Genomic DNA, 21898 nt, shown 5'->3' with positions numbered 1-21898 from the left:
ATTGTGTTTTTGGTATTTGTTGTTATAGCGGCAACAGATATACATACATCATCTGTGAAAATTTCAACTGTCTAGCTATCACGGTTCGTGAGATACAGCCTGGTGACAGACGGACAGCGAAGTCTTAGTAATAGGGTCCCGTTTTACCCGTTGGGTACGGAACCCTAAAAACCGCAAACAGCTAAGGGGTTGTGCACAAATCACGCGAGGTGTTTACGGCTACTTTTCGATCCCTCTCCCCCTTGGTGATATTTGGTGAGGTTTTTGGCTACCCCATAACCTACGTGAGGTTATTTATGAGGGTATTTTTGTGATTTTTTTCCTTTCGACCTGTCAAGGCCACGAGCTCCAAAATTTCGTAAAATTAGTCTCGCTATTTTGAAGTGCGGAGTGAAGATTTATATGTTTAACGAAACCGAGAATAAGTATCTACTCATGTGCAGATTGTTTTTTCTTAGTTTCGTTCAATGAAGAAGGACTGTGAAACTACAAAATAAGAATACAAGAAAACAACATAAAAACTACAAATAAAAACCAAAGACAAATTAAACATTAGATTACAGTCGCCATCAGATATATCGGAGCGGTCAAGGTGCTCACAAATATCTGAACACTCCTCTATTGTCAGGGCGTTAGGCGTCAGGGAGTTCGTGTTCAGATATTGCAAACACCTTGGCCGCTCCGATATATCTGATGGCGACTGTACCAAGATTATATCACCTTCGCGATTTCTGGATTGGTCCCATAGTAAAAGTTGCTCAGTAAGTATAATCCCAAAACCTCCCTGGCCGTTGCCAGTATTGGAATGCACAATTTTTGGCCACCGTGTATACATGTACGAAAAAAACTTTTTACAAAAAAAAGCAAACCGACTTCAAAAAGGATGAAATAAAATATTATCCTTTTTTAAGTCTATGCGTTACCAACTGATATGTTTGAAGTCGGTGCCAAGCCAAATTTTGAAGCATACCATGATTTTGGGGCGATTCGATAAGGATTGCCTTATACCACGACAATGAACGAACTTTCTGTAGGTATAGTCGACGTTAAAAATATGTTTACACTTTTCGCCTTATTACAAAGGAGTAAGGTGCAAAAGTGTAAACATATCATTGACGTCGACTGGACCTAAGAACACACCTCAGAACACATGATCAAACCTTCTTGGCGCAGTCCGTACCTTACCATCTTTGTCGGCACATTAGTGTAAATCCATCATATTTTTTAAAGAGCATTTCTTACTAATGCTCGAACAGTCTGTAGCACGCAAGTGTGGGATTGGGACAGTTATTTCCCGTCCCTTATCCAGAGGACTACGTTTCAAAATATAAAACAATTCAAGGAATTGACCTTCTTCCCAAATTTCACCTAAAGCGGTTCAGTTGTTTAGCCATGAAAAGGCGACGAAGAGGCAGACAGAATTACTTACACATTTATAATAGTTATTAGTACAGTTCTAATGGGATGTATAGCCACAAAGCTGATTATTTTTGACTGGTATTGTTACTACTTGGCTTGGCACCGACTTCAAACATATCAGTTGGTAACGCATAGACTTAAAAAAGGATAATATTTTATTTCATCCTTTTTGAAGTCGGTTTGCTTTTTTTTGTAAAAAGTTTTTATTTTTCAATTTTTAGTTTTCAGCGCGACGCATGAATGAAAAACAAGATCATGTTTAACACTAAATTCGTGTACCTATTACTTTAATAAATATGTAATTCCTCATGGATTCCATCATCAGACCAGAACCAAAAATAATACGGAAACATCTTGGAGGCAACTCCTTCCAAACAAAAAAAGAATTACTCAAATCGGATCACAGGTGCCGGAGTAATCGCTGAACATACTACATTTAAAAAATCATCATTATCATCAAAACAATCATCATCATCAGGTCTACTTCATCAAAGTGGTGATTTTCGGAAGAAAATGCTCGAGTTGCTTAAGAAAACACCCAAATCGCCATGCATGTGCCTTTAAAAATTGAGGAGTTCCCTCAATTCCTCATGGATACCATCATCAGAACAGAACCAAATTAAAATGGGACCAACTCGGAGGTAGCTCCTTTCAAACAAAAAAAGAATTACTCAAATCGGACTACGGATGTCGGAGTAATCGGTGAACGTACATAGAAAAAAAAAATAGCCACAACCGAATACAGAACCTCCTCCTTCTATGAAATGGAAGTCGGTTAATAAATATGTAATCAGGAATTTTCTCGAGTCCGTCTGGGAAATTATAATTCCTGCCACTTCACTAAATCCATCCTCCGCCCCGCCACTGACCCAATCCCTCAACCCCCCCGATCACTCTACCTCTCAGCGCATCAACCCTTGATTCATGTACCAGTCGGCCCTGAACCAGCAGCCCATCAACCACCATTACCCGACCCCTTAATCCCCGACCCCTTAACTCCTAACCCTAACCCCCGATCAGTAGCCTTACCAGCTTACCAAGAGTTTGACATTGATTAATTCGCTAGCGTGTGTGTACTTACTTTCTTTGCATCTCGCTCGTACTGGCATATTAGTGCGAGCGAGATGCATAAAAAGTAAGTTACGAATACGTTAGCGTCACTATATGTCAATGTCAAACTCGTGGTAAGGCTACACTTGCACTACATCAAATTGGCGGTGTTCGGAAGCAAATGCTCGAGTTACATTAGAAAACACCGAAATCACTTTACACGTGCCTTTAAAAACTGAGGAGTTCCCTCAATTCCTCATGGATTCCATCATCAGACCAGAACCAAAAATAATACGGAAACATCTTGGAGGCAACTCCTTCCAAACAAAAAAAGAATTACTCAAATCGGATCACAGGTGTCGGAGTAATCGCTGAACATACTACATTTAAAAAATCATCATCATTATCATCAAAACAATCATCATCATCAGGTCTACTTCATCAAAGTGGTGATTTTCGGAAGAAAATGCTCGAGTTGCTTAAGAAAACACCCAAATCGCCATGCATGTGCCTTTAAAAATTGAGGAGTTCCCTCAATTCCTCATGGATACCATCATCAGAACAGAACCAAATTAAAATGGGACCAACTCGGAGGTAGCTCCTTTCAAACAAAAAAAGAATTACTCAAATCGGACTACGGGTCTCGGAGTAATCGGTGAACGTACATAGAAAAAAAAAAAATAGCCACAACCGAATACAGAACCTCCTCCTTCTATGAAATGGAAGTCGGTTAAAAATGACGCGCGAAATGCACGCGCGAATGATAACTAAATTGCATCGTTTAGGTATCAATTTGTATATCAAAGTGTATGTTCCGATTGACCCCCAGAAGTAAATTCCTAGACCAATATGAAGTTGTATGCTGTTTGGTGTTTCGATTCCGGTTTTTACAAACAACTAATGTTGTATCGCACACACTCGTCGAATCGTAAACAGTCGTTATCGCCGTCTATTGTTCCACTTTTAATAATTTTATTGTGTTTATGCGTGTTAAGCCGCCTATTGCACATGCGTTTAGTTGAAATTAACAGTTTGTTTAAAAAAAAGTTATATGCCGAAGGTAATATCTGACCAACGAAATTATTTGTGACGTCCCATAGGTAAAGGTACCTTATGGCGGTTGGTGCTTACGCTATTATTAACGTCGCTCCAATATTATTACGGCGCTTTGCGACGTAAGCGCCAGCCGCCATAAGGTACCTTTTGTAGTGGAACATCGAATTTTTTTTCTTATGATATTTATAGTTATAAGTAGTTATGACTAGATGACCCGGCGAATCTGGTTTCTCCAACCTAGATGTATTCACTATCTAATATTTTTCTTTCATAAGAAACTTCTCCTGACAATAACAAACACAACACAAAAAGAATCATCGAAATTAGTCCAGCCGTTCACGCGTGATGCCGTGACCAAGGGAAATAGGGATTCATTTATAAGTTTATAACCCGCCCGGATTCGCACGGGTTCGCAAATTAATCAAATTATACACCTAGACCTTCCTGAAGAATCACTCTATTGATAGGTGAAAACCGCATGAAAATCCGTTCAGTAGTTTTTTAGTTTATCGCGACCAAACATACAAAAAGACAGACGCGGCGGGGGAGTAGTGATATATTTACGTAATAGTACTGAAATAGATGTGTGAGTTTAACAGCAAATTGAATCACTTTATTATTAGTATTATTAGCGTCAGTGTGCCAGTAGCGTCTTGTTGACTAATCAGTGGTATTTTTAACTTGAGAAAAACATAAATATGTTATTAGTCTCTGTGACATTATATCTTTTTTAAAACATTTACTCTTACATACCTTACAAAACTGGTTTGCCGTTTTTTTTTAATATGTCGTAAATAATTTCTATTTAAAAGAAACATTGTATAATAAGTACAGTACAACATACTCGCACTTACCAAGTCAAAGCAGAGAACCCGGCTTCTGTATCACATACACACACACACATACATACATAGTCCACACTGTTAACTGCCCATCGATGGACATTATGCCTTTTGTAATTTAAAGGTCCACCGATGGACAGTAACGAGTGTTTGTACCCAAAATGGCAAAAACAAAGGCCCTACATCTACAAAATGGCCTAGCGCGAACCTCGAAGCCGCAATTTCGTTATCTGCCTCTATGTAATGTAAGATATACCTTTAATCGAACAATTCTTTCGGGGATCTCGGAAACGGCTCGAACGATTTCGATGAAATTTGCTATATGGGTATTTTAGGGGGCCAAAAATCGATCTAGCTAGGTCCTATCTCTGGGAAAACGCGCATTTTTGAGTTTTTGTATGTCTCCCAGATATTGAAAACGAAATTTTGTCTCGGAGGAGTCTGAAGCTTTATTGTTTTGTCATGTGTCATGTGTATTTGTGGCTTTTCAAAGTCAGTTGGCAATGTGAATGCATCTTACATGTCTACCAGTGCGACCGTGACTCATCCATGTCATCAACATTGTGACAACGCTTGAACATTCAATGCATGCTAGTGCATAGTTAGTGCACAAAGACCTATCTTATTAGTACACCATTGTACTTACCCTGTATGGAAGATACAATTAAACTTGACTATACGAATAGTCGAATGATGTTCCCTATGACAGTTCGTTTTAGGGTTCCGTACCCAAAGGGTAAAAACGGGACCCTATTACTAAGACTCCGCCTGTCCGTCTGTCTATCCGTCCGCCTGTCTGTCTGTCACCAGGTTGTATCTCATGAACCCGATGATTGTTACACCCGATTGCACCTTCATAAAAGCTTGTTACATCATCTGTACCGGATCAATGACATCAAGGTCAGTGCTTTACAATCTTAATGCGGGCTTGTACACACTCGTCGAGAGACCTGAGACAGGCCGAGAACGAGTGTGTACATACTACTCCCTTCTCTTCTCGCTTACTCGTATCGTCTCGCGCTTCTTCGATCTAGATCGGAGCGGCACCGAGGCCCTAGGCGAGAGGCTCGTGACGAGTGTGTACAGTCGACATTACAGCCGTACCCCTATTCATAAACCTTAGCAAACCTCTGTTAAATGTTGTCCCTTTCTAACAAACACAAATGTCAAAATGATGAACAAGGACTAACGATTGTCAAGTAGGGCGTGCTAATAGATTTGACAAGCGTCTATGAATAACGCCAAACGCCAGTCTTTATTTGCTGTCTGACAAAAGCGTGGCATTTCTTGAGTTGTTATTAGGTACTTTATGTAGGTACTAGTATAAACTCCTAGTATGGTCAGTTGGTGTTCTAGATCTAGAGAACCTTCTACATGTTTCTTATTGATTACTATAGGTATTAGTAATACTAAGTGTCCATAAATCTGCAAGCATTTTGGTTTTGTTAATGCACAAATACCTAAAAGGACGCAAGCACCAGCAAGATCGAAACCAATATCCATTAAAGGTCCCTTGCTCCTTGTTGCAATGTGTACTAAGGTCCCTTTTCACAGAAAGCGACACAAACAGGGCTCGTGGCGTTGATCTGATTGTCAACGTTGCATGACATAATGAATGATTGCCATGTTGTGATCCGGTCTGTTTGCCACATGAACCAAGTTGACATGCAATTTGCAATTGACATTTGCACGCCGTACGAGGATTCGAGTGGTTTTTATTGAAGATCGTGATATAGCCGTAATGTGTCCAGACTGGATCAGTCGTTGGCCCAAGATTTAGGATCAGTTGCACCAAACCGCCTGTCAAAGCTTTCGCTAAATATTGTTTGGGAAGTTTCATAGTTCACTGCTGAGTGACGTTGCGTTCATCAGTCTGTCAAGTGTGGTTGGTGCAACTGGCACTTAATGCACTTCAAAATTTACAGATTTGACAACGTCGCTATGTCGAGAGCTTAATTGAAAGCTTTTGTTTACAATTTTACATTCACCCGATCCGGTTTCTGTTTGTAATCGAATGTAGGGTAGATTTGACCGGAATTTACCGAGACTTCCCGGTTTCCGATTGAGCTGAAAGGGTCTAGCCGTGTTTGTATGGGGCATCGGCCCCAGAAGCCAAATTGATTGCCGTTTTGCCAATTTATTAGGCCAGATGTAAGATTCTATTTCACCAAAAAATAACCCTAAAATGCTGCAGGTTTTTGAGAAAATTAAAAAAAAAGAAATTTGGTTTTCATTTTTTTTTATATAAACTACCGAACCGATTTTTTTGTAACTTATACACATTATGTAAGTAATCTAGATGAATTATTAAAAAAAAATGGAGTTTCAAATATCATTATAACTAGTAATATTTTCACTTTTAATTTTTCAAATTTTTTTTTTTTATTATTCCGAAATAGGGACACCCACCAATTTTGGGTATTATATGTATAAATTAATGTTCTATAACATATATTTTTTTCAAAAATATTCATTTGGCTCAACAGGGTAAAAATACCGTATGTATGTATGTAATGTATGAACAGACACAACCGGGAGAACTCCCGGTCCCATATCGACCACCGCGCCGCTCTGTACGAATTTGAATTTCGAACGTAACAAATTGCTAAAATGGACTATATTATTATTGGCTGTATGCGGCTTGCTTGTCGTCGCGTCACGAAATTAAAAAATAAAAAGGCGGGAAACGCGGCTCACTAAAAAGTTCCGTTTTAATATGAGCTGCGTTGATATTGATCTTGCAATGGAAAAAAAGGAGATTATACACAAAATATTTTCAAAATCTCCAAGATCGTTACATTATTAAAGTCGCACCAAACAAAGTCTGCAGCGGATTTGATAGCCCACGCAGTGTAAGTGTTAAGTATACGTCATAATTTCATAGAAGTTTGACGTTTAAAATGACACTTGCACTGCGTGGGCTATCATGCAACATCGCTGCAGACTTACAGTCTAACTATACGTTCTTAGCAATATCTGCAAACGCCTTCGAGAGTATGCGATTGATTATATAGAAAAAAGCCCGCTGTCCTTAGGCCTGGGTTACACTTGTAAGTTTTACTTACGTAAGTAGGGACAAAGCTATTTGTTAGAATGAGATAACGATATTCATCTCTCATTCTGTAGTATAGCCGTGTCCCTACTTACGTAAGTAAAACTTACAAGTGTAACTCAGGCCTTAGAGGAAAACATAAGCTCTTATAGGATCACTCGTGCGTCTGTCTGTCTGTCCGTCTGTCACGGCCTATTTTCTCGGAAACTACTGGACCAATTAAGTCGAAATTTGGTACACATATGTAAATTCGTGACCCAAAGATGGACATATTTTTATATAATTTTAAAATACATAGGTTCGAAGTTATTTAAGAAAATAGCCAAAAAATGACCATTCCCCCCCTTTAATTCCGAAACTACTGGGTCTAAAATTTTGAAAAAAATATTCAAAATAGTTCTTTACCTATAGATGACAGGAAAACCTATTAGAAATGTGCAGTGAAGCGTGAGTCGGACTTATGTACGGAACCCTAGAAACGCGAGTCCTAATCGCACTTGGCCGGTTTTTTAATTTCGTGACGCGACGACAACCAAGCCGCATACAGCATAATAATAATATTATTATTATTGGCTGTATGCGGCTATTATAGACTATATTATAGTCCATTTTAGCAATTTGTTACGTTCGAAATTCAAATTCGTACAGAGCGGCGCGGTGGTCGATATGGGACCGGGAGTTCTCCCGGTTGTGTCTGTTCATACATTACATACATACATACGGTATTTTTACCCTGTTGAGCCAAATGAATATTTTTGAAAAAAATATATGTTATAGAACATTAATTTATACATATAATACCCAAAATTGGTGGGTGTCCCTATTTCGGAAATATAAAAAAAAAATTTTTAAAAATTAAAAGTGAAAATATTACTAGTTATAATGATATTTGAAACTCCATTTTTTTTAAAATAATTCATCTAGATTACTTACATAATGTGTATAAGTTACAAAAAAATCGGTTCGGTAGTTTAGATAAAAAAAAATGAAAACCAATTTTCTTTTTTTTTAATTTTCTCAAAAACTTGCAGCATTTTAGGGTTATTTTTTTGGTGAAATAGCATCTTACATCTGGCCTAATAAATTGGCAAAACGGCAATCAATTTGGCTTCTGGGGCCGATGCCCCATACAAACACGGCTAGACCCTTTGGAATATCTGCGTTTCGCACGATATCGTCTTCAATAGGTTCATCACATATTATGCAATGTTTTGATACTATCAAGTTGATTGGGTATCTCTCAGACGTGACCGTGGGCGTGGGTGGCTCTTAGGGTCTTAGATAGGTAATAAAACATGCGCAACTTCCATCTGGACGCATACAAGCTAGATCGGGCGCCAGGAAAAGGGTTAATAAATATATTCCAAATATAGGAACACACCAATTGAGCTAAATAAAATCGTATCAGACTGACGTGGTCTGTTAGGGACCGTACCGTCGACCGAAACAGTTAAGCATAAACATAAACCTTATTGTAACTATTTTAAAGTACACCAATGGTCAGTTAACTATGTTATTAGTGCATTGACAAACGGATGTCGTTGCGGTTTCTTCAGTGTATTGGATTATTTGCGGTTAATGTTAAACCCCATTTATGAGTTAGGTTAGTCTATTTATAATTTTACCTACCTACTTATAATGTTTGACTCACAGATATCACTAAAGGCTAACTATAGTGGCCAGTTAATAATTACTCCATTAGTGGTTTCTTTGGATTCCTTTATATAACTATTCAACTGATGATTTATTACAAAATAAAATATAAAATTCATAGTTTTCTCAAACATACGCGGAAATATTTCCTCCGATTAGCATCGAAACATTACATTGCAGGCTGAGGATGCATATATTTAAGTATGTGGCCTGACCACACTAGTTGGTATAAATAAACTAGCCGCTCGGGGCCAGCTACAAATCGAAAGACTATGTACGAGCTGAACATTATATATTCATCAAATTTCGAGAGTTAGGGCTGATTTAGACGGCGCGCGAACTTGAATGCGATTGTAGTTACATTGCGGACTGTTGGTTACGTCCAATTCAACGGACCGATCAAAAACTGCAATGTAATGAAACTCGCTTGCGAGTTCTCGCGTCGTCTAAATGAGCCCTTACTCTACTAGTAAAATAAACCGGAAACTATGAAACAGCAATTCTATTTGCGATTTCAGTTTTGGCTTACGAATAGTAATAAATAATCTTTCAGAACCAGTTGGCTCTTAGTCCTTATAATAGCCCTAGTTGCCTCATTAGCCGATTAGTCAAACACTTCAAAATCTGACGACAGCGTTGTAAATCATAAAACCAATTCGCCGTCTTGACGTCAACGCCATCTGTTGCCATTTTTGATTAGGACTTACTGACGACGTGTTGTTACTCAGGAAAAGGTCCTAAGAATTATTTTAGTCATAAAACTTGTAAAGTTCTTAATGTTTACATTATGGTGTTAGTGATGCAGCGTTGCAGCAGCGAGTAACATGCGATGTCACCGTCAACTTCCTTGTCTGTTGTTTAGTTGTTTACTGTTGTTACCGCATTCAATCTATCACTTATTTTATTACCTATGTTGAAAGTAACATCGCCCGTTTCCCGTTGCAACCTTAAATCTGCATATTTGCAATCAGAATATAACTTTAAGACTTTTTCCTTTTAATAGTTTTAATATATTTATGACGTCTCGTCTGCATATCGAGGAAACGGAAACGCAAGCGCAGACGAGACTGTCATATTAAACATTTGCCATTCATCGTGGTGATCGAACGAGACATGTATGGCAATTGTTTCATCCATATTTGATGGCTTTAGTAACGTTCAATAAGATTTTGTAAGAACATGTTTAGTGCAAGCCTTATACACATTCCAATTAGCATTACAAATATGACAGTTAATGTTATTTTTGTTTTCTTGCTCTTTCTTGTTTTTTCTTAACATCAGAAGTCGGTGGGAGTTCTGAACTTTAAATAATTTTAATAACTTTATACACATTCCAATTAGTATATACACATACAAATATGACAATTAATTTATTTTTGTTTTGTTGCTCTTTGTTGTTTTTTCTTAACCTCAGAAGTCGGTGGGAGTTCTGAACTTTAAAGAATTTTAATAAATAACTAATTCAGTAAGTACAATACATAAATTTCATGTTAAGCAAGGTTTTATTTAAATGGTGGATCAAGGATAGGTTGTCGATCTTTTATATTAGTGGTTCTGTGAGCTGTAGACCTCGCTCGCGAACCCCCATCGCTCAGCTAAACCTATTTAACCCTTTGACCACTCAATATCAACTTCGTGCATTTCGACAAGGTTCACGATAACGCGCCGTTCATATAGGAGTGACGTTCAAAGAGTTTAACGAAATTTAAAACTGTGAAGCGGTTTAGGCTGGCAGCGTAGGATGTGTCAATTTCAGTCCGCAAGTCCGGTAATTTACTACTAGACAGTATCTAAAAGTGTAAGAACCTTCAAATATACCGGTACACACCAACTGCACCGCACGTGCAACAACCGTGCGGACCAAACATGGAGCTAATGCCGTTCCAAATGGTCTGTCCCCTTTTAGTGCACTGCTATAGCCTCGTTTGGAGCAATTCACAAGAATTCACAAGATACAGTTAAACGTAATTCATGTTTAGTCAGAATGACATTGAGTTATTGAGTGATCAGGCCCCTGTTTCACGACGCTGTCAATTTTATTGACATTACAAATTCACCGTAGATTGCTGCTTCAACAAGTTAACATTGACGATGTGTATCGTCGTTACTACTTACCGACGACCCAGAAATTGTCAAGTTGGTGAAGTAGGCACATGGCTGATTTAATATTTAACTACTTTATTTTTGACTAAAATCTAGGGACGTTGCGAAGATATCGACAAACGCCAATCGAAAAGAAAAAATTCATCAGGGTAACAGGTGCAAAAAAAGTGGCTTGATCATGTTATCAACAGAAACAACTAACTGCATGATTACATTATTTACATTACACATTCAATGCATTTCAATACCATGGCAGTGCATACTGCCGACTGCATCGCTGTAGGAAATGTCAACCTTAACGTTCACCCTGCCAAAGGACCATTGTTTTTTGTGTTTTCGTGGTTCTTGTAAACAAAATTGTGTTGGTAATTAGACTAATCAGGTACTTACTTATGCATGTGTCTTACTTATGCCTCGTTGCCTTCATTGGAGTAGAGTCTAGAAACGTCAACGTATAATTGCTACCACAATTAGCGTGTGATATTGAGCTGCCGAAACGTCATTACCTAATTAGGGACATAGGGACTGGTTGTTACCATAAATACGTACATACATAGTTACGAGCACATATATAGATAAAATAGGTAAATAAAGCACTTACAAGTAATTTGACAAGACACAGATGAAGTTAAAACATGGCTATTAATTGATAAGAGAGTTAATTATTATCATCAAAACTAATACTGGAGCGAAATCAATCAAAGTTTAGAGTTCATGCATGGGGACGAAAACAAGGAAGTTAGGCTGAGTTTATTTTCTGTTGCCAAAGGTTTCTTTAAGGTAATGTTTATTTCAAAGGTTAAACCGCTCTCAAGGATTTGAAAAAATAGTTGTGGATGTAGTTGGATAGCTACATCCACAACAAATTTTTGAGCAAAAAAAATGTATTTTTTAAATACACTTTTCTTTGTTCTGCACAAAAGAGTCCTCAGCAAAGAACAAAGACTCTTAAAAAGGTCAAGATGCCGTTTTACGGATTCGATCCAAGATTTCAGAGTATTTCTTTGCATACCGTTTAAGCAGGCTGTTGTGTTATTAATGAGGTGTCCGACAGCTGTGGACGGCTGATGAATAAACATACGGACCAAGGCCGTGTTCCTGGCGGACAAATAAGTTTTGTGCTTCTTGATATGGAGATTTAGGGAAATCTTTTGGGATTAAACAGAGAACTTGGTATGCTGAGGAGTTAGGCCTTAAGATCCTCTGCTTGATGGATAGGATATATTAGAGTTTTTGAGTTTCTTTGTGGAGAATTGGAGATGGAGATGGTAGTACTCTCTGCTTGGAACTCACTCCACAGAGAAGAAAGAACGAAGGAATACAAGGAATTCAGAGCACTGCTATTGGCCCGTCTTACTGTATGTATGGTAAGACTTTGAAGTTTTGTAATAGATCGCATGCAAGCAAATTTTTTCTAGTCCTCATGAAGAAGTAAAACCCCATTAGCTCATATTTATAACGAGATCGAATGAACATGTTAAAGACTCATCGTCCTGTGATTTCTACGCGGTCGTACGAGACCCGCTGAACAGAAACCGTTGGAGGCAGGTCATCCGCTCAAGATGCAACCCTGACCACGATCCTCAAAACATGAGACCTCGACCCAAGAGAGAGAGAGAGAGCTCAGGTTTGCCAATGAATCATCTTGACACCGCCACTGTATAAGTGTGTAGCTATAGGGAGCGATTACCTAAAAGGACCTACTAAAAGAGACTCGAATGGGGCCCAAATGTTATAATATAAGTTCAAAAATGATCGTACAGCATCCTTCTTGTCGCATGGTACCCACAGCCCACATTACAAACACAATGATGCGGCGTTTTGCAGCAGCCTTCGTCGCATCGGCTACTAACAATGTGGCAATTATTTTCTCGTTTTATTGTTTTCCCTATCGTGTCGCCGGAGAAGGGCAGCACAAGCCGCGTATCTCGTCACGGAGTAAATATTATTTATTATCTGTATCGCGTGACTACGGACAGGCCCTTTTTACCGGCATGATTGTCGAGTCATTGGTTACTCCGCGATTACTAAAAGTTCTTTAGAGTTTGCCTTGGTTATATTTATCGAAGTTTTCTTATAAAAAATATGCATTTAGATTGTAAATGCTCTCTTCTCTTCTCCGTCGAATTACTCTTGGCAGAGCAGTCGTGGTCTCCCTGGCAGATGCTTCTCTGGCAGTTCTGGCACATGTGTTAAGTGGGGTGGCGGGTGGGGTTGTAAATGCTATGTCCCGCTTAATCTCCACCAAGTAGACGGGACGTTAAGATACGAATACATATTCGTATTTAGATAATTCGCATAAATATGAGACATAAATAGTGGAAGCTTCCCACTAGCAAGTACTTCATTCTTTTTTTTTCAATTTATTTGGGACAAAAAACAGTAACCTGTGTGTTACTGTTTTTTGTCCCAAATAAATTTTAGACACAGAAATAGAGTACAAAAATGTGAGAGCAACAACATCGTCCAAAGATTACTAGATTACCTACTGAAACATTATACAAAAACAACATACATACCTACATTAAAATATATGCATGGTAAACATTCAAGCCAAAGCGTGAGAGAAATCTGGGTAAATATGACTTAGGCATATGAATAAAAATTTAATAGGATGCATATATTTCCAGTTCGGTTAGCTAACAAATTCGTCAGCAGACTGAAACCATAACTTCATAATCAATGCGTAACTGGTATTGTAAATTATACCTATAGGTTTACATGTACGAACATCTCAAAAATATGTGCCATACCTAACTCTTATGTCGGTGAGTTAAGAACTATGGGATATATTTTTAAAGTTGTATGCACCCATATTCTTACGCTAGATTGTACTAACTTTAACCGTTCTCATTTTCTGATTTCAAAATGCACGAGTTGCATAACGCGACAGATATTTTATGATGTCAATTATGTATAATATTTCCACTAGATACCCGTTCGTGTTTGGGTCATTCCATGTGATTTCAACAAATTTGAATTAAAAAGTGTGCCGCATGATTTTTGATTTGCATAAAAAAAATTGAGGATATATTTCATGGTGGCAGAAGTGCTGAACCACCACCAGTTTATTTTTTTTATCTTTTAATTTCCAAGTTTTGCCCATTCGAAGTTAGCAGTGGGGTCAAATTCATGCTTGTACAAAATCAGACCTAAATTTTTTTCTATAAAAGGTAACGAAATAATTATTACTTTTTTTGATTAGGTAAGAAATGTGGATATTATACTGTATGACAAAATTTATCTGAATTAACTACAAAAAAAATGGTGACCACCCGAAGTGTACACCTAATTGGTCAATTATTGCAATTTTAAATTGGTTCTTGTGCCAATCCTGGTGCATATCAAATATTACTTTTTTCTGAAATATAAAGTACTTGCCGTGTTCATCTTGCAAAATTAATATAATTGTGTTAGATCAATTACTTCTAATAGAAAAATATAAGTGAAAATTGAGAAATTCGAAAAATGCTCGTGTTTGACTCTAAAAAAATCCATGTGGAAGATAAAATAAAAATTTGATTGTAGTCAGCAAATATAGCTGATATCTTCGTTAATTAGATTTAGAAAAAAAAGTTTTGTTATTTTGCCTATTTTTTGAAATATGATTTTTTTAACATGCTACTTTTTACAACTATCGATACAAAATGTTTTATGTTATAAATTAATAAAAATGGGACGGTAATTGGTCATACGGATATTATTTACGTTTTTTATGTTCAAATATTTTTTTTGACATGGCAATAATTTCATTTGTAAATTTAATGAGGGTAGAAATTCGACAATGCACTGTTACCTGACAAGGATTGTGAATCACTTGCGAATGTTTCTTAATTTAGCCGTGTAGTGAATAACCGACGCCTCCTGACTTGTTAACAAGCTTTATTTGCATGTTAAATGGCTAAATTACGAACATAAGTAAACGGCCCAATAATCTTTATCGAAGTTCTATAGGAAATCGTATTTATCTAGGAGATAATGAAGTGGTGCAAACTCTTTGTAGTAAGTGCTTGTGTTATTAATAGTTGACTGTTCAAATTCATGGGATCAAGTTCTTTTTCGTCTCAAAATCAGATGTCGAAGAAGCTGAGGTATATCTATCAGAGTGATTTAAATATATAAGGACCATAAAAAACACACGTTCTTATCATAGCTTCGTTCCCATTTCTCAAAATGAATTAAAAGTGCGACGTTATTCAACTTCAGAAAATTTTGAAGTAGCAAAGGTTTGCAAATGATTTTTTTTTTATAAATATATAAAGTAAATTTCAATCGTCTGGATTTTATTTATATTTTTCCATCGAATTCATTCATATTTATAAGTTTAAGGTCATATGTATTTTAATCTGCATAAATACAACAAGAGCGAAAATGTATGAGCAGAGCAGTTTAAAAAATCATATTTCAAAAAATAGGCAAAATAACAAAACTTTTTTTTCTAAATCTAATTAACGAAGATATCAGCTATATTTGCTGACTACAATCAAATTTTTATTTTATCTTCCACATGGATTTTTTTAGAGTCAAACACGAGCATTTTTCGAATTTCTCAATTTTCACTTATATTTTTCTATTAGAAGTAATTGATCTAACACAATTATATTAATTTTACAAGATGAACACGGCAAGTACTTTATATTTCAGAAAAAAGTAATATTTGATATGCACCAGGATTGGCACAAGAACCAATTTAAAATTGCAATAATTGACCAATTAGGTATACATTTTGGGTGGTCACCATTTTTTTTGTAGTTAATTCAGAGAAATTTTGTCATACAGTATAATATCCACATTTCTTACCTAATCAAAAAAATTAATAATTATTTCGTTACCTTTTATAGAAAAAAAGTTAGGTCTGATTTTGTACAAGCAGGAATTTAACCCCACTGTTAACTTCGAATGGGCAAAACTTGGAAATTAAAAGATAAAAAAAAAAACTGGTGGTGGTTCAGCACTTCCGCCACCATGAAGTATATCCTCAATTTTTTTTATTCAAATCAAAAATCATGCGGCACACTCGATTTGTTGAAATCACCTGGAATGACCCGTTTATTAGCATACAATCCAATGTACGTCCAATCAAGCTAAGCTGATTTGGTGGGCGTGTGTACCAGAGATACACAAACGTCAAAGTAAATATTTGCCATTGGAAGATCTAATAGAAGCAATCATTTGCTGTAGATATAATATAATTTTGATACAGGCAAATTCAAAGGATACAAGAATAGGTTACCTTTGACCTATATCCTACATTAGTATAATTATGTATTTGTCCAGTGAAAATACCTACAAACACTTTATAATCCAGTAACTTTGTCGAATTTTGTAACCTGGCTCTTTTGCGTCAAATCCGGTAGTTCTGATTTTTTGCAGGCTTGTTTATGATGTTGGCCCAATGAATAATCCAAGTTTGTGACCTCGAGCGCCGAACGCAACTTTGTCAAAAATCGAATAAACCGCAATTTTTTTTAGATTTGGGCGATTATAACCCTAAAGTACTAGTTTTTGATAGTAACTTCCTAGGGCGTTTTTAAAGTAGACTAAATTTTCTACAATAAGACACTAGAATTGTCTCTGTACATCTGATATTTTCCGAGATAAAGCCTTTCAAAATTTTATAATTTTACATCAGTTCTTATTAGGTATAATATAAGGGTTAGGTAGGTAATTTATATGGAATTCCTCACCGCCACGTTCTACAAAATATTTATTTACGATAAAAAAAATGTATGAGTGCCTATTTTGAAAAAACATTTTTTTTATGGAAAATAAATATTTTGTAGAACGTGGCGGTGATGAATGATAGGTACTTTAGGGTTATAATTGCCCAAATCTAATAAAAATTGCGGTTTATTCGATTTTTGACAAAGTTGCGTTCGGCGCTCGAGGTCACAAACTTGGACTTTTCATTGGGCCAACATCATAAACAAGCCTGCAAAAAATCAGAACTACCGGATTTGACGCAAACGCAAAATGTATAATTTTACTGTATTATTAAGTCATATGATTGTTTTTGGTACTGTTCGAAGCTGCAGGGTTTGATCGAGAACTATAGTAGGTGGCCATCACAAAGATCAGAGCGGCTACCGCGAAAACCGATATTCGCAAATTGCAGGATCTTTCTCTTTTACTCCAACGAAGGCGTAATTAGAGTGACAGAGAAAAATCCCCGCAATTTGCGAACTTCGATGTTCGCGGTTATAGCCCAGAAATGGTCGCAGTAATACAGAGATTACAGACAGAGGCGCCTGACATGACTGACATAAGGTGACCGCTATAGTCACTGGCCAGTATATATGTAGTAATAGGCCTTTCTTAATAATAAGGTTTCAATTGGCTTGTTTTTTTTATTTTTGTAAGGAGTGTCCAATTACAATATACTGGCTAATAACTATAGCAGTCACCCTAGCCCTTAACGAAGAAGAAGAAGAAGCAGACGGCAATATGTGTATTACAGCACGGTGTGATATAATGATACATTTATTCACTATACATATTATAAAAATCTACTTTTACTCGTATCAGATATCGAACGCGCATTATCTTCATAACTAGCTAATTAAAACACATATGTTCCTGCTACACGGATATAACCAACTTTATACATTGAAACCGGCTCTGCATACGGATTCCTTTCCTTGTTTGTCAAAGAATAATGCATTTATTTATCACTCATGTATCCACTCCGTTGTGATTGTAAATAATACGTTCTAGAAACTGTTATCATGCGTTTTAGTGCTTGGATAACCTTCGCTTATACTGTATAGCTGTTTATTTTTAATTTTGCATATGACAGTTTATTTTTCAAAGAAACTGTAACGTTCGATTTAGAATTTTTTGCTGCGGAATCGACAAAAAATCCTGTGATAGTCAGACAGGCTGACATCGAGGCGATACCATAAGTATGACAAGTAGATAGAGGTACTCAATTGTGTGAACCCAGAACATACTCGTAAACCGTGATAGCACTTATCGCTACATTATCGTCATACGAGTATTAATAAGCCGGTATAACCATAATAATGCTGATGACAAATATATCTCCCATAGAAACCTTTGACACCATTTGATCGTTGACTGCATTTCCGCAGAAACTGTCAATTGTCCATCGACATTGATATCGCCACAAGGAGAAATGTTGTCTAGCAGTGGCGTAGGCCGTAGCGTGAACTGTGGGCGAAGTCGCATCTGTGAGAAAGAAAAGGGCCTTTTCTTTCACTGCCCGAAAGGGCCTCGCGCGAAGCCCCACTTGGGGCGCGGCGCGACTAGCTACGCCACTGTTGTCTAGTGTTTCGGTAGTTTACTTAGGTTCCTGCAAAAGTGCAAAGAAATTAAGTGAAGATACAACATCCATTAGTAAGCTGCTAGCATCAGCTTCCTACAATCTTTACGAGATGCCTACCTTGTTGTGGACCTTTCTATAGGCTTCTTGCGTGTTCTAGGCTGTTTTTACTCGATATTACAATATAACATAGATAATAACTTAATAGCTTGTAGTAATTACATCAGATGATTTCCTTGTTTTTCTTCTAACTCAGCACCGGTCTTACGTCGAGTCTAGACAAACTGTTGTTATGCAAAACAAATAACTCGATTTACATACTTGTAAATTGCGGATAAGTAATTTAACGTAGTCTACACTGATGTATACCTCGCCAGAGAATAAAGGACTTTGGCAGACTATCTAGATTCTAGTACCAAAGGAATTCACTATCCTTGAGCTCTGTTATCCGAAACATGGAGATGGCCGAAAAAGGTCTGGAGTAGGCAAACGGTTGATTTTAAGGGGGTGATTGCACAAAATAATCCAATGGGTCTAAATATATCCGTAAGGGCCCCAGAAATTATAGTTCTCTCCTAATAAGAAAATTGACAAACTTGAAAATTCTCATTTAATTACGGTTATCGTAGGCGCAGCGTGGGTAGAACCCCAACAAGGTGAACTGACGACCTGGTAAAGGTCGCGGGAGTCCGCTGGATACGGGTGGCGCAAGACCGGTCATTGTGGCACTCTTTGGGGGAGGCCTATGTCCAGCAGTGGACGTCCTCTGGCTGATATGATGCTGATGATGACTTAGAATTTCTAAACAGTGAAACATACCGTTTTGATGGAATTGATGGCCCTTGAGTGCAATTAGGGTCGGAAATTCTATGTAGAGTATATTTATGTGATGAGATCTTATGTTCTTAATTGCATCGCCGGCCTTCACGTCTTACCATTAACAGAACTCGATACTCATCGACTTGCCATATACAAAATGCAGACTCGAACATATATAGACTTCAGAGAAGAATCCAGCTATACTAAGTTTACTGCAAAACTAGGTACGTGATTCAATTGCCACAGTGTCCAAGGAATGGGATGTGAGTATACGAAAATGCCAGCAACATGCTGAGATGAGACCATTTCATGGCACTTTCTCCTTTTGTATGTTTCTCTGCTTGTATAATTTTCTTTTTTGTGTTTGTGCTCACGAATAAAAATATTTCTAAGGACTGTATCGTTTATTATAAATACAGATAAAACCTGGTCTAACTGTTGACGTGTGTATTATTTTGTATTACTATGTTCTTAAGGTATAATCTGGGGGTATTTTTAAGCCATATCTGATATAAGAAGGTTTTACATTTATTTTATTTTAGGGACTTTATGATCATTTTAATACCGTCTAGCAAATGTAATTTGGACAAGCCTTTCGAGCTTAATTTGAGACTATTTCACCGATTCCTTGGTACGATTTAAAGAAACAAAAGGTTGATATGCTGCCAAAATATGCCATCTAAGTGTCCTTTTCATGATTGCTCAATTGAACATCCGCAGAATAAATGTGGTGAATTTTTATCTTTACGTGAAAACGACATTTTATGCAACATTTTGGATTCCCGTCAATTTCTGACGCCAGCGAAATGTGGGAAACAGCTAAAAGAATCTACCGAAATCCAAAGCCTAACGGACATTCATAGCGTTGAACCATGGCTAGAACAGGTCGATAGAAACGCTCCATGATGGTTATATTGTATACCAAAGTCGGGGTTGTCGGCACAGATCCAAAACTTTTTTTCCAACTAAAAGAAATGATTAGACTATGCCCAGATGTTTCGCTTTACGAATCATATGTATTGCTGTTTACATAGTACGTTTTTTTTTGTGTAATGTCTCGACTTGTTCGCAAACCGTAAATTTTCTTCTAGTATTTGTCCAAAATCGTTGTAGTTACTCGGGAGGATTGGGTAAATATTGTCCAAACCATATGCTTTACGTGATCTCTCAGGACGAAATGTTACTTATTATTAAAGCACTAATTAAACTATATGTGTAATTTTTTAATAAAAATATAATACCAGAAAAAACGGCTAAGTAAAGTTGTATTCATAATAAACGATACAGTCCTTATTCTCTTCTAAAATTAGCATAAAACAAGCAGTTACATAAAATATTGTTGGTTACAGGAATTTTTTTTTTAATGATAAATGGAAAACGTCACCGCTCTAGGCAAGATACGATATCGTTTTCGGTTGACTTAATTTAAGTAACTTGTAATTCTCTTGCAGACGTCTCTGCTTTGTACAAAAATTAATTTAGAAAATAATTAACTTTTAATAACGTTGGCAAAAATTTTCCTTTACAGTATATTTTAGAAGCTATTTCATTATATTTAAAATACTATAAGTAGTTCGTTTTTTTAGCATTAGAAAGAAGGTAAGCGATCTTGACATGTCGTTTAATTGAAAAACGCTTTCTTAAAAATCAATAACGTAATCGTATTAGATTCAGAGAGGTTTTAGACATTTGCCCAGACTTATTTTTAAAAAGTTTTTTTCAATTAAAAGACACGTCAAGATAGTTTTTACCTTTTTTCTAATGCTAAAAAGACGAACTATAGTTAGGTATTTCTTAAGTACCTACCATATTCTCGACAGCTATAATGAAACAATATGTGTTAAATCATCCTTGCGTGTCCTTGTTTAACCGGGAGTTCCCTTTTCAATAATAGTATTTCATAACATGTTCTATATGGAACATATTGCGACTGAATTTAATTCCTCCTAAAGGGTTCCAATATCGTTGCATAGACTAAGACCTACTTACAAAAAAGTCTCTTTTAAAAACCTACATCCACGTTCTGATTCGTGAAATGTTAATATGTTATTTCTACTTACCTACTAAACTATTTTTTTCTATCATAAAGAAGAAAAAAGTGCCCTATTTTCATAAATTTCTCGTAACGTGCAGTCCGTTATCGTTTATCGGCTTACATACTTTATTGTCATATTCCAATCAAAAGTACCTACTCGGGATTCTGTTAAATAACATTTAACGTAACAAATCTTTTTTTGGATTTGTTTTACCTAGTGTACCTAACATGTCCTCTAAAAACGACAAATCAAAGCTGTATATGTGTATCATGTCTCACTAATAAATTATCTTTCTTCCACAGTCTGGCAAGTACGGAGAAGGTTTCATCGGCTCGGCTCGCGGCCTCGCCGTCCATGTCCGGGCCAAAGGCGAGGACGGGGCCCACGACCACACGGGGTGCACCTGGCCCCTGTTGTCCGTCGCTGCTCCGTTGAGGCCACTGCCCGAGGAGCCGTGGATCGCGGTTATGAGGAGGGGCAGCTGTAACTTTGAGATTAAGGTGAGTCAGTATGGTCTTTAGAGTTAAGCCGTCCATGTCCGGGCCAAAGGCGATGACGGGGCCCACGACCACACGGGGTGCACCTG

General features: G+C 37.1%; 1 protein-coding gene across 1 annotated transcript in view; it reads left to right on the top strand.

Annotated features, from left to right (window-relative positions):
• Positions 1-21898, top strand: part of LOC134670947 (E3 ubiquitin-protein ligase goliath-like) — a 146576-nt gene that overhangs the window by 77796 nt on the left and 46882 nt on the right. Inside the window, 1 exon segment of the mRNA XM_063528781.1 lies at positions 21615-21812. Within this exon segment, the coding sequence (XP_063384851.1) occupies positions 21615-21812 (198 nt within the window).

Source organism: Cydia fagiglandana, chromosome 14, assembly GCF_963556715.1.
Source record: "Cydia fagiglandana chromosome 14, ilCydFagi1.1, whole genome shotgun sequence".
Taxonomy (NCBI): domain Eukaryota; kingdom Metazoa; phylum Arthropoda; class Insecta; order Lepidoptera; family Tortricidae; genus Cydia; species Cydia fagiglandana.
This window is presented reverse-complemented; position numbering and strand designations above follow the sequence as displayed.